The sequence below is a fragment of the Zootoca vivipara genome, chromosome 6 (assembly GCF_965207765.1).
Source record: "Zootoca vivipara chromosome 6, rZooViv2.hap1.1, whole genome shotgun sequence".
Taxonomy (NCBI): Eukaryota; Metazoa; Chordata; class Lepidosauria; order Squamata; family Lacertidae; genus Zootoca; species Zootoca vivipara.
The window spans coordinates 20,581,654-20,603,218 of NC_142589.1; the positions used below are offsets into that span (position 1 = coordinate 20,581,654).

Sequence of the window (21,565 nt, forward strand, 5' to 3'; positions counted from 1 at the left end):
AATATTCTCTAACCTTTTGCCCAAAAATATTTCAAAATCTTTTACCCCCTTTTTATTCCCACCCTCAAAACTAAATCTACCCCCTTTCCTTGGAATCTATGTCTCCAGAGATTTCAGCCAGCTCCTTAGTGCTTTCCGAGTTCAAACCGTGTTTTATCCACCTATAAAAATCACCCCAGTTCCTCCTCACCACAGTTCCTCCTCACCACACTCCTGCTCTATTTTTCCCCCGGGACACTTCCCGGGGTTCTTACGGGGATCCGCGTGGCCCCCGCGGACTCCCCCCCCTCTGCAGAGCCAGAAACCTCAGAGCTCAAGGTTTCTACACCTCTCCGCCAGCGCGGCAGACCGGAAGTCTACCCCCACACTTCTCTTCTCCCCCAACCTTATACATATACAAAATTCAAGCTCACATTGAATATAACTGATCTGTAAAAAGGACATTATGATCGGAAAACAGAGGTGATATATGTGCTTTTGTAACCCAAGAAACTCTTTAATGAAAACATTTTAATGAAAACTTCATCTCAACACGGACCTCAGAAGTTAGCCCATGCTTTGAATATGCAAGGGCTTAAGTTCCATACCTGAGATCTCTGGATAGGAATGGGACTTGTGTCTGAAGCTTTGAAAATCTTGGGCCAGGCAGTGCACACAAGTCCTCTTCCACCTCGGGCAATGCCTCCCACCATTCCTGACTATAGGCATAAGCTGGCTGGGGATGTTGTGAACTTCAGGCAATGAACATCCGGGGTATGTAAAGCCGAAGAGCTCAGGGACAGACACTATGGAACTGGATTGATCAGTGGCCGGTCTTGACATTCCTGAATCACACATCACACATTATGCCACTGCCAAGACCCATGAAATTGCTGTTGGTGTTCCAATGGATGAAATATCTGCATGGGAGTATGTGTGCTAATTGGGAATTACTTAATCAACCAGCCTACAGACTATTAAGTAGCTTAGATACCTCTGGTGGAGCCACACAGTAGCAAATACTGACATCGTAGGCTCAGTGTTTTCCTTGCTCTCTTTGTAATTGTGAAATGGAGCTTCTTCTAGGCCTCGTGCTTGGGGTGATTGGAGTTATAGGGATTATTTTCCTGTTGCTTCTCTCCTTCGCAATTTATTATGATCTTTCCAGGAGTAAAATCCCATCTGGATTTGACAGTCCATTAAAGCTTCGGATCATTCACTGCTTTGTCATTATGGTGGTCATTGTGGTAAGTTGGGGGCTTGTTGAGCCATTATGTGATGCAGCAGGTTATTCTTACGTTCTTATGTGAAAGGTGATTAAGAAATGATGATGATGATCTTAATTTTTTTAATTTAAAAAATGATTTTCAATTATATTCATTTCAATAGTTTTACAAGAAGAAGCATCTTTAATTTTTTTCTTTATGACTTTATATATGACTAATAGGTGTTAGTTTGCCTTCAACAGAGACACTTTTTGCTATCCGAGCTAGGAAGAGAGCAGAGGTAATTGTTGCAGATCCTTTGCATCCCTGTTTGATTTACTTCCATCTGGACGTCGCTACAGGACTCTATACACAAAAACGGCTAGGCACAGGACCAGTTTTCCCCCCCTTGTGCCATCAAATTTGTTAAATTCGTAGTTATGTAGCGGAAGGGGAGGCCAATTATGGGTGGGGTTCCTTTGCTGTGCTATTGTATTGTGAGTGGAACAGTGTATGTATAAGGTGCGTTTACATTGCAATGTAGTCAAGGCAAAATTCCAAGTATGTTGTTGTTTAGTCGTTTAGTCATGTCCGACTCTTCGTGACCCCATGGACCATAGCATGCCAGGCACTCCTGTATTCCACTGCCTCCCGCAGTTTGGTCAAACTCATGTTGGTAGCTTCGAGAACACTGTCCAACCATCTCATCCTCTGTTGTCCCCTTCTCCTTGTGCCCTCAATCTTTACCAACATCAGGGTCTTTTCCAGGGAGTCTTCTCTTCTCATGAGGTGGGCAAAGTATTGGAGCCTCAGCTTCACGATCTGTCCTTCCAGTGAGCACTCACGGCTGATTTCCTTCAGAATGGATAGGTTTGATCTTCTTGCAGTCAATCATTCCTTAATCCTTAATCCTTATATACATTTCAATAGTTTTACCGTCATTTTAACTTCTCAAAACTTGGCATTGTGGTAAGTTGAGGACTGGATGAGCCATTATGTGATGCAACAGGTTCTTATGTGAAAGGTGATTAAGAAATGTAATTATTTTTATTCTTATTAACAATCTTTACACATCTTTTGGTGTCAGGCAAAAACATTTCTAAGTCCTTTTAAATGTGTTTGAGGGAGGGATGTTTTTGGTTTCTATATCTTTTATATATACCACTTCTATATCTTTTAAAGGTGTTATTGGTTTGCTTCGCACTTCTTTTTATTACGTATTTTGTGTTTTTATCTCGTATTTTTATTCTGCGAACAACCCTTTGATCTTTGTATGAAGGTCGGTATACAAATTTATCTATTTAATAATAATATTTCACCAATTCATATACTGCTTAATAGAGCATGAAATGAGGAAAATCAATGAGTTTACTTGATGATTATGGATGAAGATATTATCATATTTTACAAGGGCTTTATTTTCACCCTGTAGAGGGACACACATAGAGACAAATATTTTATTCACACTAATAATATGGTTTGTTTACATCATGGTTTCTTCAGGAAAGCACATATTGTCTGAAAAACAAGCAAGCAGATTGTGGATGGTTTTTCCAGAGCTTAGCTTGTTTCCCAGCTTCTTTTGCCTCTGTACATTGGCTGGTGTTTGGGTTGCCAAATAAACCATGATTTAGGAAAGCTTTTGGGTTTCAACATCAAGACTAACCATTGGATCACTCATAGTGACCCTGGGCTGCCTCTAATGATAGTCCCATTCTAAGCAGACCGATTGAAATTAATGGACATGGCTAACAAGCGCCCATTCATTTCCATGGGTCTACTTTAAATAGGATTTAGTTAGATAGCATCCCTGGTGAATAGGATGCAAATGTGGGCACTGTTTTCATGAGACTTTTCCTTTGCCCAACAGGGGAAGTGTCTTGAACTGCTGGGTGTCTGCAGACAAGTTGCCTTTATCCGCTTCGTCCTGAATTTATTCACGCCAAGAGTGGATCCCGGCCTCTTTGCCAAAGATCTGCATTTCGACGGGGTGCCTGTGAGGGTTTATCAGCCCAAAGCACCATCTGCTGGCCCAAGGAAAGGATTTATGTTCTTTCATGGAGGTGCTGGGATGTTTGGAAGCATCGGTAAGAGATTAAGGATGTGAGCCTATAACACTTATCTAGAGGCAAGCCCCATTGAACTCAAGTAAGCCCATGTAGAATTGTAGAGTTGGGAGGGATCCCAAGGGGTCATGTAGACCAACACCCTTCAATGAAGAAATCACAGCTGATGAAGCCCTGCTACCTTCCAAGGGAGTTGGTTCCCTGTCGAACAACTCTTACCATCAGAAAGGTGTTCCTAATGTTTAGCTGGAATCTCCTTTCTGAGTACAGTGGAACCTCGGTTTATGAACACCTCGGTTTATGAATTTTTGGTTTACGAACGCCACGGACCCATCTGAAATGGATTAATCCACTTTCCATTACTTTCAATGGGAAAGTTCGCTTCAGTTTATGAACACTTCAGTTTATGAACAGACTTCCGGAACCAATTACACCCATGCTTTGGGTTAAGTACGCTTCAGGTTGAGTACTCCGCGGACCTGTCTGGAACGGATTAACCCACTTTCCATTACTTTCAATGGGAAAGTTCGCTTCAGTTTATGAACGCTTCAGTTTAAGTACTCTGTGGACCGTCTGGAACGGATTAATTCACTTTCCATTACTTTCAATGGGAAAGTTCGCTTCAGTTTATGAACGCTTCAGTTTAAGTACTCTGTGGACCGTCTGGAACGGATTAATTCACTTTCCATTACTTTCAATGGGAAAGTTCGCTTCAGTTTATGAACGCTTCAGTTTATGAACAGACTTCCGGAACCAATTGTGTTCATAAACCAAGGTACCACTGTATGTGCTTAAGATATCAATGTAAGAGAGGTTTACAGGACTGAAATACAAGAGTGTTGGTGATAGTTCCTGAAGAGACAAGGGGCACACATGTGCTTTGGATTATATATGTTTATTTAAACACATATACCGGTATGCTGACTTAGGTCAACAGGAAGAAACAAATAAATGGAGGCTCTTGTTATCATGGCTTCCCAGATCCCACATCTCGGGTAAGGATTTTTGTAAGGTTCTGAATTTAAGCCACACTCACTTTTCACAGTCGGAATCTGGAAAGAAAATGTGGCTTATATTCGGGCCAATACGGCATATAATAATTGCTGCCCCTGATTGCTCTGCTTATCAACCCAGCAACCCTCCCACACCTGGTAAGCTTCTGTTGACACCTGACCCAATCCCCCACCTCACCTCACCCCACCCCACAGCCACCACACCTACATGTGTTAAACAGGTCAACTTTAACAAACACAAATCAATAAACTGCACTTGCACCAGCTTTCATTTGCAAGACCAAAAGCAATTTCACAAGTAAGCAATTCATACTGACACTCTTGGGTACAGATCATGCTCTGAGTGACATTGCTTTGCAACAGCTTATAAAGTAGAAACCTAGTAACCCCATTGCACCAGAAGCTGTTTTAGTCATGCTGGTCACATGACCCGGAAAGCTGTCTGTGGACAAACGCCTGAAGGGAGATGAGCACCGCAACCCCATAGTCACCTTTGACTGGACTTAACCGTCCAGAGGTCCTTTACATTTTTACCTATAAAGTAGAAACTTCAGGAGGAAGGAAGGCTAGAATCAAGTGGGGAGTCAGGAGAGCTTGCCATTATTACCGTAGGTACATTGATATGGTGGTGGTGGGAGACAACTGTGCCCGTCGCAGATCTTGCTTCCTGAAATGCTAAAGCCACGATCCCTGACCGTTGACCATGCTGACTGGAGAGATGTTTTTTGAGGTGGGCATTTGGGAGGTTCTGATAACAAGTTTGTTTTTTCCTGTTTCGGAGAATATACATCTATGCATATCAATAATAACATGTTAACTAAATGAAAGCTTGCAAACCATTGGAGGGGTGCCCCACATCTCTTAAGGCTAGGATTTACCTGTGTGTAATTGGATTGAGTTTGCTTTTATAGGTGAACCTGTTAAATTTGCCTTTTGCAAAGCTATTTGTGAACCCAAAGCTAGTCTCTGATGCTTACACTGCACTACTCTAACCATGTGATGTTCACAAAATTCACATACAGTACTGGAAAATGTGTGCACAAAAAGGCTTATGTAAGCAAAAAATTCATGTAGATAAACATTAGGTAAGGGAAGGTTGGTGTTCCAGAATGTGCTTTAAAAGGCAAGACTGGAGGTAGCAATGCTTCTGTATAGCAGTGGCTGGGAACCTTGGGCAGGCAGAGTGCTCTTGTGCTCAGTTCCTTCTTTCAGGCTTACAGAAGCATTTGATTAGCCACTGTGAGAACAGAATGCTGGACAAGATGCACCATTGGTCTGATCCTGCAGGATCTGATTTGGTTCTTATGTGTATACTAGAGAAATGAGAAACTCGAGAGACACTGAGATTGACGGATTCACCCATCCCTATCTGCGACTGATGGGAGTTGTAGTCTCTGGACATGTAGAACATCAGTAGCCAAGATGTCACCCTCCCAACTACAATTTAGCAGGTCTTCTGGGATGACATGGGTCAGGTTGTGCTGTGATTTATGTCCATGCATGTTGGTGGGTCTGCTCTGAAGAGGTAGATACAAACAGCCCAAGTTTGCGAAAGATCTCCATATTTAGAATTTCCCTTCCAACTTTCAAGCGTCCTACCAAGATGTCTGCAGCAAAATCGCCAAGGAGACTGATTCTTACAATGTAGTACTTGAGCTGCGTGATGTGCACATGTCCATAAAAAGGTTTATGTCAAGAAAAATTGCATGTACAAATACATTATATATTGAAAGACTGCTGTTCAAAAATGTGCTTCTTAAGACAAGACTGGAGGCAGCAGATAATTACCTCCCTATTTAAAATTTCCCTCTCATCTTGCTAGAATCCTACCAAGATGTCTGTTGCAAAATCGCCAAGGAAACTGATTCAGTAGTTGTGTCTGTTGGGTAAGTAAATACAACCACGTGTCCTTTCAAATGGAAAATGTGTGTGTGTGTGTGTGCTTTGCACCCAGCATGTTGCTGTATTTTTGATGGCATCCCTTTGATGGCATATTCCTTGCAAGAGAAAAAGGCTCCCTGTGAAAGCTGTCAACATTCCGATATTAATTTTTATTAGTTCTCAATTACAATAATCTAATAATAGCCTTATTATAACAATGCCAAATTATAATACAACTGACCCGGCCACGCATTGCTGTGGATTTTTTTTTGCGGGGGGAGGGGGATTATTTATGTCATTTGTGTTTTGAATGGTATTGGTTGCATAAATTGTTTTTGGTTAGTGTTTTGATGTAATATGCTTTTCCGGATTTTTCAACTTTGTGCTTGTATTTATGGTTTTTATTTTTTTGGTCTTCTTATGATTGTGCATTTTCATTTGTTTGTTTTGGTAGTTTTATTTATGTTTTTAATTTTAAGAAGTGTGATTTCCCCCACCCTGTTCTGATTCATGTTGTTTCCTTTTCCCTTCCCCCCCCCACCAGCTTATCCCTGTGATTTTTACTGTCTTCTCCCTACCCTCGGTTTATCCCCGTGATTCCCCCTCTCCCGCATGCAGTTGTTACATACATAGATAGATAGATAGATAGATAGATAGATAGATAGATAGATAGATGTGGCTTAATGGGTTTTTTATTGTGGTTTTTTTTAAGAGGTTTGTTTATTAAGGTGGTATTTTGTTTAGTTCTGTAGGGTGTTTTTTGTTTGCATTTTTTCACTATTTTAGGTGTGAAAGCTGTGCTTTCTTGGAATTTTTAAAATGCCAGATCCCTCACTGATGGGCATGGAACATTGTGGCCAAATTTGTTACATTACAGTTCAGCGGTTATGGAGAAAGGCTGTGACCTCCGCGCACGCGATGCCTACATTTATATATATATAAATCATACCTGCCAAGTTGCTGTCGGAGAAATAAGGGACCGGGCGGAAGTAGCAGACCGGAAGTAGCGCTGCCACCATTTTGGAACTGGGCGGAGCATGCTCAGAAGTGACTTTTGATGCTGCTTTGCCCAGTTCCAAAATGGCCGCTGCGCCAGAAGTCGCACTGCAGCTATTTTGGAACTGGGAAGAGCAGCATCAAAAGTCGCTTCTGAGCATGCTCCGCCCAGTTCCAAAATGGTCGCCACGCCAGAATAAACCGGGGAAAAACAAAAAAATCTGTTTTTTCAGCAAGGAACAGCTGGAAAAACGGGGATTTCCCGGGGAATACGGGAGAGTTGGCAGCTATGATATAGATAACTAATCCAGCAGACTCTTCTTATAGTCCTATGTGCTCATGAATGTGTTTGGAAAAGATCCTGGAAGCTTAAAACTCTGCTACCACCTGCCTCTGGAGCATTGTTTTATCTGTGCTCCCTTGTGTTTTGATTTTTTAAATGATTTTAGTGGTTTTTTTAATGACCTTTTACTGTGTCAATCAGCTTTTGAGGACTCATAAGCATTGGAAAGGCAGGATTCACACACCTGTTTGAAGCAGGGGGCGGACCCTTCAGAACCAGGGTTTAAATTCTCTCTCACCCACCCACCCAGCTGTGCTTCTTGCCCTCAGGACTCACAAATGCCACTTTTCCTTCCCTACCAAGGCCACAGCCTTCTTTTCTGGGATGGTAGCACCCCAAATTCATATACGGTATATGTAAAGGGTTAATCGCAAGAGCTATAGAATTCTCTGATGTCATACACCCTGTGGCAGTTATGGCAGTTGGTACAGCAGTGGCAGCTACCCTATTTATGGTCTTTGGTGTGAGAGCAACTGAACTGCTGTTCTGCTGTCTGCCTGAGGGTCAGTTAGTTAGTCTATAACAGTTTTTAATCTATGTAAGACAGAGCTTTCCAAGCTTTTCCTGTGAGTGACACACTTTTTAGACATGCACACAATAATTCAGTTAACCAGAGGTTAAACTAACCCCATTCCAGCTCTGGGAGTAGCTCAAAGATGAATTAGCAATTTAAGAAACATTCACCTGCATTGTATATTTAATCTGCAACTGCAAGTGCACTAAGTACATACCCTCCAAAATTCTCTGATGAAAATAGGGACATCCCATTCCATAATTATGCTTTTATTATTTATACCCCCCACACATCTTACTGGGTTGCCCCAGCCACTCCGGGCAGCTTCCAACATATACAAAATATAATAAAACATTAAACTTTTTTTAAAAAAACCTTTCCTATACAGGATTGCCTTCAGAAGGCTCAGGGGGTTGGGTAGCTCCATACCCTAAGACATTCATCCAGTGAAAGTGGGAACGTCCTAAGGGAAAGCAGCACATTATGAGATCAAATCAGAAACCAGGACAGATTCTCTATTTTTTAAAATTATTTTTAAATTAATATTTCAAATTATTACAAATCAGACCAAATTCCTTAAATTTAATTTCTAAAAATCAGGTCTCCCACTGCTGTTGCAAACATGTGTCAATCATTCCTCCCTGTAGCTGCACCTTCTCTTGTTTAATGTTCAGTTGTCATCCTTCGCTAGACGTTAGTCCATTTTTGCAGCTGACCGGTTTTTCCTCCTCTGAAACAGTGCCTCTGTTTCATCTTATAAATACAGTGGTACCTCGACTTACGAATTTAATGCGTTCCGAACGCACATTTGTAAGTCAAATGCCATAGGAATGCATTGGGAGAAAAAAATTAGTAAGTCGAAGCAATCCTATTTAAAAATTCGTAAGTAGAAAAAATCCTATCTAAACTGCATCCAAGATGGTGGACGGAGCTCCATTCGTAAGTAGAAACATTCGTAAGTAGAGTTATTCGTATGTAGAGGTACCACTGTATATAATCCATTTAACGTGTGTAGTCCTTCATGTACATTGTTGTTTCAGACCTGGTATGTTGGGATAATTAATTACTATCTTCCTCTGTTCTGTTATTTGCCAGCTTATCTGGGTGGCACGAGGTCACATTCCATTCCGTTCACTGTTCACCAACTAACATACTGGCAGCCTAAATAACCCACAGAGTACATAAACAACCTCTGCCATTAATATTCTGGAGTTCTTTAATATCTCTGGAGTTCTTCCTCGGCAAACAGTTAAATCAGGGGTGTCCCTGAAAAATAGGGACACTTGGAGGGTCTGGAAGTAAAAGATATTTGTTATTTAAGCTTTAAAAGAGTGTGTCTTGTGTAGCTTTTATAGAAGGAAAAAGTGAACTGCTCAGTCAAACCACTCAGACACTTAGTGTCTAATTTTCACATCATGGACCCTGTCTTGTGCCCTCGTTCTTCGACCTTACCTGCCTGGAATGTGTCCCTGATCTGAGGTAATGCCTCTTGAAAAGGATTCTGCATGAGTTCAAAGGTTAACCATCTACAGATGGGGTGTACACAGGACTTTTTCAGGGGGAACTCACAGGAACTCTGTTCCAGCACCACTCAGGTAGGTTCTGGCACCTCTCAGGTGAGCACCATTGCCATTCTAAGAGAATGAGGGAGGTGTTCCTGGAGATTTCTGGACCATATTTCTGGACTTTTTTTCCTAGAAAAATAGCACTGGGTGTACATCCCAGTTGGGTTGCACATCCCACATATAAACATATACAGGAAGAATTTAGAGGGCTATTCATGGATACTCGCAGGAATGCTGCTGAAGAATGTCCTTGTGCTTGGGCCCTGCTTGAACCTGCCTCTTAGGAAGCTGCTTGGACCTGGTGAGAACAGGATGCTATACTAGATGGCCATGAGTCTGATCTAGCAGGCCCTTATGGTGCTCTTATGTGCATGAATGTATTTGGAAAATATTCTGGAAGCTTACCTCTTTGCTTCTGTTTGATTCTGCAGCTACCGCCTGTCTCCTGAGCATCTTCCTCCCGCTCAATACAAGGACTGCCTTGCTGCTACCATACACTTAATTCAAAACGCAGCTTCCCATGGGGTGGATCCTTCCAAGATCATCGTTGGTGGGGACAGTGCTGGGGGCAATTATGCTGCTGTTGTTGCCCAGAAACTGGTGGAGAGATCAGACCTTCCAAAGCTACGGGCTCAAGTGCTGATCTACCAGACTAGCCAGGCTATGGACCTCAACCTGCCTTCCTATCAGCAGAACGGCTATATGCCCCCCTTGTTCCGGGAAAGCGTTGCTTACTATGGTCTGATATACATTGGAAAGGACCCTTCTTTGGCAGGCCAGATCCTGAAGGGCTCTCATGTGCCAGATTCAATGAGACTGAAATATGGGAAGTGGGTGAGTCCAGACAACCTTCCAGAGAGATTTAAGGGGAGAGGGTACAAGCAAGTCCCACTTGCTCCTTATGAACCTGAAGTCTATAGGCAAGTGCCAGAGACATTGGAAACTGATTTTTCTTGCCTTTTTGCTGACGACTCTGTCATCGAGAAGCTTCCTGAAACCCTAATTGTGAGTTGTGAGTACGACGTATTACGAGATGACGGACTGCTGTACAAGAAACGTCTGGAGGACCATGGGGTGAAAGTCAGCTGGTTCCATGCTGAGAATGGGTTTCATGGGGTGCTAAACCTCTTTGATGCAGGCCTGTTCAGATTACCCGCTGCAGTTGAATTAATGGACAGGATTGTAGACTTTGTCAAAAACCTGTGAGAGGAAATCTCTTGAATTTGTGAGTCACTCATGAAGAGGGGAGGATCTGCCAACTTCAGCCTCAGATAGTTTCTCATTTTCCCCATCTTCTATTCAGTTCTCCACAATTCTGTAGAAATATGTGGTTCTTGGGGGCAGTGGGGAATTGCTCATGAATATTCACCAGCACTTGTGTGTGAAATTTTCCCAATAAACACTTTTACTTCACATTGACTAATATACACATGATTAGAACCAATTTGCTCTAATATAACACATTTCTATATGGTTTTCATGAATATATGCATTTTGTTGGACATTTCCCCTTCCATTTTCATTTTAGTACACGTTGGTTGTCTGGAATTCTGCACTGCTAATGCTATTCTTGGCTGAATCAACAGAAGTATAGTGTCCAGATAAAGAGAACTAACCGTTTCACTCCATTTTACCTTAACCAGACCTGACCAGTAGGGCTGTGCCCATTTCTGGGTGCCACAAATTAAGTAGGACATTGATAAGCTGGAATCTGTGCAGAGGAAGTAGGACAGGCTGTTCAAGGGTCTGGAAACCAAGCCTTATAAGGAATAATTGATGCAGTTGGATATGTTTAGCTTGGAGAAGAGGACAGAGAGGTGATATAGTAGCCATCTTCAAATATATAAAGGGCTGTCACATGGGAGATGGAGCAAGCTTGTTTCCTGCTATTTCAGAGGGTAGGACTCGAACCAACGGATTCAAATGAACAGCAAGAACATGAAAAAAATGCTAAATTAGGGATGGAATTCATTTTGGCAGATAATACAAAAAACCGAGGTGTGGTATTTTATATCAAACCTGCACTTGAACCAAAACTGATTCAAAAAGATGATAAAGGGAGAAAACTGGTAGTACAAATTAATGTACAGAGAAAAAAAATATTTTTAGTAGGAATATACCCCCCAAATGAAAACAAATAAATCTTTTTTAATAACTTAGAAACAGATCTGTTAGACTTTGTGGATGAAAGGGTGATAGTGATGGGTGACTTCAATGGAGTCCCACCACTGGAAATGGACAGAACTATTAGGAAAAAAGATACAAAGGAAGGAGGGCTTCCCAAAAACTTTTTTGAAATGGTAGAAACATTAAATTTAGTGGATATTTGGAGAGTCAAGCATTTGTTTGAAAGGCAGTTCACTCCCCCCCCCCAACGTACATGGTAGCAGTGCCAGGCTTGGTGCAGCTTTGGTTTCAAAAGAATTAGAATTAAAAGTGAGAAAAATTGACATAAAGCCATGAACATTATCAGATCATAATCCTATACTGATGGAAATCCAAAAATAAACCAAATCATCTTTTAGATGGAGATTAAATGAAGAAATCTTGGATGATAAAGTCTTTTTAGAAAAGGTCCAAAAAAAAAAAAAACCACCCCACAAAAATGCTGAGAGAATATTTTGAACTAAATTTGAATAAAGGAACTACGCCGCAAACAGCCTGGGATGCTAGCAATGTGGTGATGAGAGGACTGTTTATTCAACAAAATGCAATTAAAAGGAAGTTAAAAGAGGAAAGAAGGAAAGAAATTATAAATAAACTAGTGTCATTCAGCCCGTTTAGAAAACGGGCGCTAGAAGATATGTGAGAATTTGTGGAATTTAGGACTTGACCTAACCATCCCCACCACCAAGGCGCAGCCAAACACCTCGGCTGCCTTTCTTAATTTAGATGCAATAAAGTGATAGAGATGGGTGTCACCCACATGTCGATGATCCTTCACAACATCTCTCCTCATAACAATTCCCAGCAGCTTCATAAAGATGTCTAATGGCATGTGGAACAATAGATGGGTGTCACCCATATGTAGATGACACCTCACACCATTTCTCCTGATAACAACTCCCACCAGCTTAATAGGGATATATATATAGCACAGAGCACCAAAGTCCAGTCCCTAAGCCACCAGGAAGTACCCTCCCATAACTAGTTTCAAAAAATGGCTTTGGTAGTAGGAGTGGAACCATTGACACACAGTGCCCCAACCCACACCTCCTTGATATGCTTGATATGAAACATACCATGGTTATCAACAGTATCAAAAGCTGTTGGAAGATCAAGGAAGATTCCACTGCCATTATCTTTCTCGCGCTGAAGTGTACCATTCATGAATGGTACGCTTTGACCTTGAAACTATGAAACTAGAGCTGATGAAGAATAAACCGAAACAGGGCCTTGTCCTGGATTTCTAAAAACTGAATTGCTACTGAAATTTGTCTTATTATTATCAACTTAAAACTTTCTAAAAATTATTCCTTTACCTGGCCAGAGCTCTTGGAATCTTTTCATTTGATTTTCTCAACTCTCCAAGGACTCCAATTTATTTGTATTATCTTTCTCGCAACAAATGCCATCAATCAGGATCTCCATGGCATTTTCAGTCAACAGCAGGACTTTAATTTTAGCCGCAACTCACTGGAACTCAGGACCAGCTCCTCTCAGGTAGATGCCATTGCCATTATAAGAGAACAACGGAGACATTCCTGGTGAATTCCAGGGCCCCTTTTTCTAGAAAAACCACACTGGTGAACAGTATCAAAGGTGCTGTGAAATCAACCAGAACAAGGAGGATCACACTCCCTATATCTTTCTTGCAACAAATGCCAGGGTCACGAATGCAGTTCCAGTGCCATGGCTAGGCCTGAAGCCAGACTGCAATGAAGCCAAGTAATCTGTTTCTTATAAGGATATTTGGAGCTGCATTACTACAACCTTCTTTGGCCACAGAGGGGATATTCAGGCAGGGTTGCCATGTGTCCTCTTTTTCCGGGACACACCCTCTTTTTCAGAGGTAAAATTTGAGACAAGTTGCCTTTATTTGCTTTTAATGGCTGCCATAACATCCTCTGTTTTGCTCTTCAAAACATGGCAACCCTATGCACTCGACCACAACAGTTTATCAAATAGTAAAACCTCAAATATTGGTCTGTAGCAAATTGGCAGCCATGTGGCCCTTAAGATATTCTCTAGAAGGTTCACCACCCCTGATCTCCAAAGCCATTGCAAAGATGGGAAAAGGGATTGGAGAGAGGAGAAAGAAAGCAAACTCATGCACAATTTGTAAGTGAAAAGAACAATGGGGAGAGCTTTTTCCAAGATATTTCTTTCTGCAGAGGAACTATTTAGTGCAGGGGGTCCCCAAACTAAGGCTCGGGGGCCGGATGCGGCCCAATCACCTTCTAAATCTGGCCCGCGGATGGTCCGGAAATCAACATGATTATTTGTGGGGCCTGCCTGGTGTTTTTACATGAGTAGAATGTTTCCTTTTATTTAAAATGCATCTCTGGGTTATTTGTGGGGCATAGGAATTCGTTCATTATTTTTTTCAAAATATAGTCCGGACCCCCACAAGGTCTGAGGGACAGTGGACCGGCCCCCTGCTGGAAAAGTTTGCTGACCCCTGATTTTGTGTCATTAAGAGTCAAGGTGGCTTCAGGATTGTTCTTCTGTACTATTTCAGACATGTGGTTTATGTACTTAAGGGACCCTGAGGATCACCTAGTTCAACTCCCTGCAGTGGATGAATATGCAGCTGTCCCATATGGGGATCAAACTTGCAACCTTGGCATTATCAGCACCATGTTCTAACTTACCATCCAAGTTCCGGACTGCAGAATCCGGGACCGGCAGCCATTTGACACCGGAAGTTGCGTCGATGTAACTTCCGGTGTCGCTTTGCCCTTCTATGGGCACCCAAAATGGCCGCCGGCGGCTTCGAAAGTCGCTTGTACGCATGTCAGGAAGTACGCCGACGCAACTTCCGGTGTCACTCCGCCCATCTATGGGCACCAAAAATGGCCGCCGCCAACACCGGAAGTCACGTCTATGTACTTCCGGACATGCGTAGATGCGACTTTTGAAGCTGGCGGCGGCCATTTTTGGTGCCCATAGAAGGGCAAATCGGAAAGAAAAAAATGGCCGCCGGCAGGAAAAAATAACGGAGAAAAACGGGAGACGAAGTGATACGGGGGACCACCGGGAAAAGGTAAGTAAAAAAGGGGTTTCCCCGGGGGAAACGGGAGACTTGGCAGCTATGGTTCTAACCAACTGAGCTATCCAGGGCTATGTTCTTATGCTGCTCAGAATGCTTCTGAAATGACTCTAAGGACATAAGAGATTTGATTCGCCTTTCTAGGTCATATGGGTGTACCCTGAGTTTTGAAGCAGCCTGCTGAGCAACTCAGGATTACACGTCACATGACAAACCTGCCGATAAGGTAAGAACGTAAAAGCAGCCCTGCTGGATCAGATAAAAGGTTTATCCCAGGAGCTAGAAGAATTCAGCCACCCCCTTCAGCAGCCCTGCTTGACTGGGTGGAGAAAGCTGCGTGGGTTGTGTGTGTATATTGAAATAGTACCCTTTTACTGCCAGAATGACACTTGTTGCGCCAACCACTTTTGACCTTTGTCCTGTCCCTGGAAGGGTTGCTCATGCAACCCTTGAATTGGAAAAGTCTGCCCCCTCCTGGCTTATCAAGACCAATTCCCTGTTTCCCGCAGGTCACAAGCGCAAAGCTTTCTCCCTCTACCACTCCTTAGTCAAAGGATGTTGCATTTGATCCTAGGGATACTATATATTCTTTGGCGATCACTTGTAGCCAAGTAAGATTGTCTTCCATGAATATCATCTTAACTCACTCTGACCCCTTATATGGGATTTGGTATATAAATTTTCCCTTGGCTTTTTGCTGGCTCATGTAGGACCAGCATGGATAGCTGGCTCAGGTGAATATCTGATGTTTCCTCCCTTTATGGTCTTGATTTATGAGCTACTGTACTACTAAAATGAGGCTGCATTTGAAACTGTGTTTTAAGTTGTATTTTAAGCCGTATTTTAATTAACTGTTTGTGTGTTTGTTGTTGTTGTTGTTGTTGTTTTCTCTATTACATTTTATTGTAATTCATATTTGGTGTTAGCGAGAGAGGGGTATAAATAAAAATTATATCTCCACCATAACGACTAGCCATTGATAACCCCATTCCCTACAAACTTGTCTAAAGTCCCTTGGTTTTAAGCCATCCAAACCAATGACCATTACTACACCTGGTGGTAGTGAACAAGCCCTTTCTTTTGCTTTGTGGATCAGTCTGTGCATTTGGAACTGTGCAAAAATGTATTCCTGGCTACCTTTCTTTATTTCAGGAGTCTTCAATTAGTGAAGAAACAAATTTTTGTTGGTCCTGTTAAACAATTGACAACCAGCCAAAGATATACCAGTAGATCTTGATCTGCCTTTCAATCACCCTTGCATTATAGGGCACAGATCTTCACCCAAAGTACTCAGTGACCAGGGTTGGATGGGAGAGGGAAGAGCTGTCTTCTCATACCCTGTCCAGAATCATCCTATAAAGTACAGTACATCTCCCTACTTTGTGCAATTGAGGGCTTGACCTAACCATCCCCACCTCCAAGGCGCAGCTGAACACCTCAACTGTCTTTCTTAATTTAGATCCAATAAAGTGCTAGAAGGGACCCAGGTGGCGCTGTGGGTTAAACCACAGAGTCTAGGGCTTGCTGATCAGAAGGTCGGCGGTTCGAATCCCTGCAATGGGGTGAGCTCCCGTTGCTCGGTCCCAGCTCCTGCCTAACCAGCAGTTCGAAAGCACATCAAAGTGCAAGTAGATAAATAGGGACCGCTCTGGCGGGAAGGTAAACGGCATTTCCATGCGCTGCTCTGGTTCGCCAGAAGCAGCTTTGTCATGCTGGCCACATGACCCGGAAGCTGTCTGCGGACAAACGCCGGCTCCCTCGGCCTATAGAGCGAGATGAGCGCCACAACCCCAGAGTCTCTCTCTCTCTCTCTCTCTCTCTCTCTCTCTCTCTCTCTCTCTCTCTCTCTCTCTCTCTCTCTGTGTGTGTGTGTGTGTGTGTGTGTATTGCTGAACACTTTTGGTCAAAAGAAAGTATTTTAAAACAACTATTGTTGAGACATATCATTTGGAATCTGCTAGACAGAGCAAGACAGAGGATGATGGCAGGTGGGTGTTCTGTCCCCCCAACATAAATCCTGGCTGTGTCCGTGCTCAGATATACTTCATGTCAACATGAAGTTGCATTTATCTATGAGGAGCAAAGCCCATGATTTGAATATCCAGGGGCTTAGGTAGGGACGGGACTCATGTCAGAGGACCTTAAGATCCATAAATAGTAACACCTTAGAGGTCCTGGGCCTGAAGGAAATCAGATTAGCCTCAACTAGAACCAGGGCCTTCTCAACACTGGCTCTGACCTGATGGAACGCTCTGTCTCCTGAGACCAGGGCCCTGCGGGATCTGATTTCTTTCCGCAGGGCCTGTAAGACAGAGTTGTTCCGCCTGGCATTTGGCCTGGAGCCAACCTGATCCACTCCCCCATTTCCCCCTTTTCCTTCCGTATGAGGCTACATTTTAATTTTAATTTTAATGTATGGTATTTAATCTTGATCTTAAGTTGAATTTTAATCAGTTGTTTTATATTAAGCCTTGGAAATCTCAGGCCAGGAAGTGCACACAAGCTGGCAGGGGATGTTTTGAACTTCATTCAACAAACATGCAGGGTTTGTAAAACTGAAGAGCTTTACATGGAACTGGATGATTCAGTGGCTGGACTTGAAATTCCTGAATAGGAATTATGCCACCGTCAAGATCCATGAAATTGCTGTTGGTATTCTGATTGATATCACATCTACATGGAGGTCTGTGGTCTAATTGGGAAATAGTTCATCGACCAACCTACAACCGGCTGTGTATAGATACCACTGGTGGAGTTAAACAGCAGCCAATGGTGACAGTTTAGGCTCAGTGTTTGCATCTCCCTCTTTGGAACGGAGAAATGGAGCTTCTTCAGAGCCTCCTGCTGGGGTTGATTGGAGTTATAGGGATTCCTTCCCTGTTTCTTCTCTCCTGGGTGATTTATTATGATCTTTCCAGGAGTAAAATTCCATCTGGATTTGACAGTCCATTAAAACTTCGAGGTCTTCACTGTTTTCCATAATGGCATTCACTGTGGTAAGTTGGGGACTGGATGAGCCATTAGTTGAGCCAGCAGGTCCTTATTATGTTCTTATGGGAAAGGTGATTTAGAAATGTATTTATTATTATTATTATTATTATTATTATTATTATTATTATTATTATTATGTATCTGTAGGTACCCGGCAAAAACATTTCTGTATCTTTTAAAGGTGTTATTGATTTGCTTTGTTCTTGCTTTCATTGTGTATTTTGGGTTTTTATCTTTTTTGTTGTTGTTGCTGTGAACCACCCTGAGATCCTTTCATGAAGGGCAGTATATTTAATTAATAATAATAACAGTTTATGTATTTAAGTTATTAATATACTGTTTAATCTAACATGCATAATGAAATCAGTAAAATCAATGAATTCACTTGATGATGATGTGATGAAGATATTATCTAATTCAACAAGGGCTTCCTTTAAGCCAGGGGTCAGCAAACTTTTTCAGCAGTGGGCCGGTCCACTGTCCCTCAGACTTGTGGGGGGCCAGACTTGTGGGGGGGCGGCGGCGATTGGGCCGCATCCGGGCCCCGGGCCTTAGTTTGCCTTAAGCCTATAGTGGGACACACATAGAGAGAAATATATTGCACAGTCAGGCAGAGTCCCCCCTAGCCCCCAGGGCAGCCCCGAGCGGAATAATGACACAAGGCCACATTTTATGGGATTAAAATTGGCCACAACTTTATAAAAATTCAGATGTAGGAAGACCTTGGTGCAGGCATTGGGCGTATATCCCTCCCAGCCCCCAGCCGGGGGTGGGGTGATCTTCAGGGTTATCCAGCATGTGTGGGGGTTGGGCTAACTCTGGAGAACATATGTTCAAGCAGATAGCCCGCCCCCCTCGATCGCCGCCGCTGGAAGGGGAGGGCAATAACTGCCAATTGGCATCACCAAATGCCCCCCCGGCGCCCCGTTTATGGGAACCCTGTTATTGCCGCCGCAATAGGGCGGGGGTTCACCGCCCCCATGTCCCTCCCCTTTATGTGAATGATTAAAGGATTCCGCCCAAAGCCTGCATCCGCCAAAGTTGTGACGGATTGCTACGGGAAAGGCGAAACCTGCCAATGCAGGGAAATTCCTTTCCAGCCCTTTAACAGCAGCCGGTCGTAGCAGCGCCTGCGTGTGTGTACACCTGTGGAAGTAAAAACCTGTAAATCAAGCATAGAATTAGGGAGTGGAGGGTGGGAAAGCTCTGAATCCGTCGGCTGCTTCCCAGGAATGGCTCCTCTTCTTTGTGTGCAGGTAAGCCTACCTGAACCTACCTGGTCAATCCCCCTGGCACGCCTCCCCTTGGCTGGATTGGTCGGCTAACTGAGTGGGCGGCGACTCCAGCCTCCGGCCTCAGGTAGGCAGTGCCAGCTTCCAAACTCACAGAACTGCCTCAGGGATCCCAGGGGGGCTGCACGCGACTGCGCAAATTGCGCCTCCCCTTTCATGTTGGGGAAACGGTCATTATTCACACTAAGCCATGTTTTGTTTACATCCTGGTTTCTTCAGGAAAGCACATATTGCCTCATAGGCAAGAAGCAGATTGTGGATTGTATCTCCAAAGCTTAGCTTGTTTCCCAGCTTCTTTTGCCTCTGTAGCTTGGCGGGTGTTTGGGTTGGCATGACCAATTCTAAGCTGACCAATTGAAATTATTGGACATGGTTAACATGGGCTCCTTCTACTTTAAATAGGACTTAGTTGGATACCACCCCTGGTGAATAGGCTTCAAACGTGGGCACTACTGGTATTTTCATGAGACTTTTCCTTGGCCCAACAGGGGAAGTGTCTTGAACTGCTGGGTGTCTGCAGACAGGTTGCTGTTATCTGCTTCCTCATGAATTTCTGGAATGCAAGAGTGGATCCCAGCCTCTCTGCCAAAGATCTGCATTTCGACGAGGTGCCTGTGAGGGTTTATCAGCCCAAAACGCCATCTGCTGGCCCAAGGAAAGTATTTGTGTTCTTTCATGGAGGTGCTGGGATGTTTGGAAGCATCGGTAAGAGATTAAGGATGTGAGCCTATGAACAAACAGGCCAAACCCTACGCCAAAGGATAAATGGACATAAATCTGACATCAGGAACCAGAAGACAGAAAAACCAGTAGGAGAACACTTCAGTCTCCCAGGACATTCTATACAAGATCTCAAAGTAGCTGTCTTACTACAAAAGAATTTCAGAAATAGACTGGAAAGAGAAGTTGCTGAATTACAACTTATCACCAAGCTCAAAACCATGGAGGGACCTGGTTTGAACAGAGACACTGGATTCTTATCTCATTATACATGATAAAGCGATCTCCAGCCATCTCATTGTCTCAACCCTTGCCTTTTCATGCAAAACCATTTGCAGTCGTTTTCGGTCATCAACAGCTACCGGTATCAGTCAGTCAATCACCCACTTCCACCACCCTTCTGAGTGATACCCCCTCCCCTCCCCACCCCTTCTCTACATAAGCGCCTGGGGACTCCTATTTCAGTGTATCTGAAGAAGTGTGCATGCACACGAAAGCTCCTACCAAAATAAAAACTTAGTTGGTCTTTAAGGTGCTACTGAAGGATTTTTTTAAAATTTTACTTCGACCCAGACCAACACGGCTACCTACCTGTAACCAGCCTATGAACACTTATCTAGAGTGAACTCAAGTAAGCCCATAGAAATGTTGTGAAACCTCAATTGTCAAACCTCCAGTCAAAGAGAGCCCACCACTTTCCCTGTCAAACAACTCTTACCATCAGAAAGTTATTCCTAATCTTTAGTTGGAATCTCCATTCTGGGTAGAAGTGTTTAAGATATCATTGTAAGAGAGGTTTACAGGGCTGAAATACAAGAGTGTTGATGGTAGTTCCTGAAGAGACAAGGGGCACACGTGTGCTTTGAATTTGCATATGTTAATTTATACACATGGACCCTCTTGTTGTCATGGCTTCCCATGGCTTCTAGTTGTCAATGGTCAGGGATCCGGGGAGCTGCACTCCAGCAAGCAGCCCCTGGGGGAGGGACAGAGGCCCCCCACTGCTGATACTGACTCATTCATTTCATAAAATTCCAATAACACTTGATTTCACAGAACCTCAAAGAGGTTCACAAATATGTATATAATAGGTAGCTGTTCCTGATCACTCTGCTTACCAAACCAGCCACCTTCCCACCCCCAGCGACCCCCTCTTTTGCACCTGACCAAATCCCACACTCACCCACCACACACACATGTGCTAATTTATCTGCATACTGTGACAAAAGTCCTCTACTTTCCGTCTTTATTGTACAACCTACTTCTCAGTTTGTGTAAGGCTTTAATGGGGATGTCCTGAGGTAAAGTTCACCTCCCACTATCCCAGTTATTCTCCTTATAAACCCCCTCACAACGCTTGCGGTTTAAAGTTTAAATGAAAGTACTCTTCCAGCCCAAAACGTAGCCCAGTGTCTTTTTAAGCTCTGAGGTGGATATGAGACTATTCCTAGTGTACACACCAGTAAGGGGTTCTCCTCTCTTGAGCTTTCCCCACTCCAAAGCTTTCCTCCCTCCTGAGGAAACTTTGTGTCACCCTTGAACCAGTCTCCCTCTTCCTCCTCCTCTCGGTGCACTCAAGGGACAACAACCTATCTTTCCTGCCTTAGATAAGGGGTTTTGTCCTTTTAATGAGTATCCCCACCAGATGAGCAATAGATACCTCTGCTGGAAAGATCACACAGACGATGGTACAGATGGAACTTTAATTTAACCTTTAACGTCTTATTGTTGTAAGCCAAAAATGGCTTATCTTCTGAGTTAGCCAATAAAACTCAGAGACAAGAGGAG

The 21,565-nt window shown here is 43.2% G+C and overlaps 1 protein-coding gene across 1 annotated transcript; it reads left to right on the top strand.

Annotated features, from left to right (window-relative positions):
- Positions 1 to 970: 970 nt before the first annotated feature.
- Positions 971 to 10,981, top strand: LOC118086122 (arylacetamide deacetylase-like 4). Its single transcript, XM_035117400.3, has 4 exons — positions 971 to 1,226; positions 3,055 to 3,271; positions 6,086 to 6,149; positions 9,994 to 10,981. The coding sequence occupies exons 1-4, from the start codon at positions 1,050 to 1,052 to the stop codon at positions 10,766 to 10,768; spliced, it is 1,233 nt and encodes a 410-aa protein (XP_034973291.2). The 5' UTR covers positions 971 to 1,049; the 3' UTR covers positions 10,769 to 10,981.
- Positions 10,982 to 21,565: the final 10,584 nt, after the last annotated feature.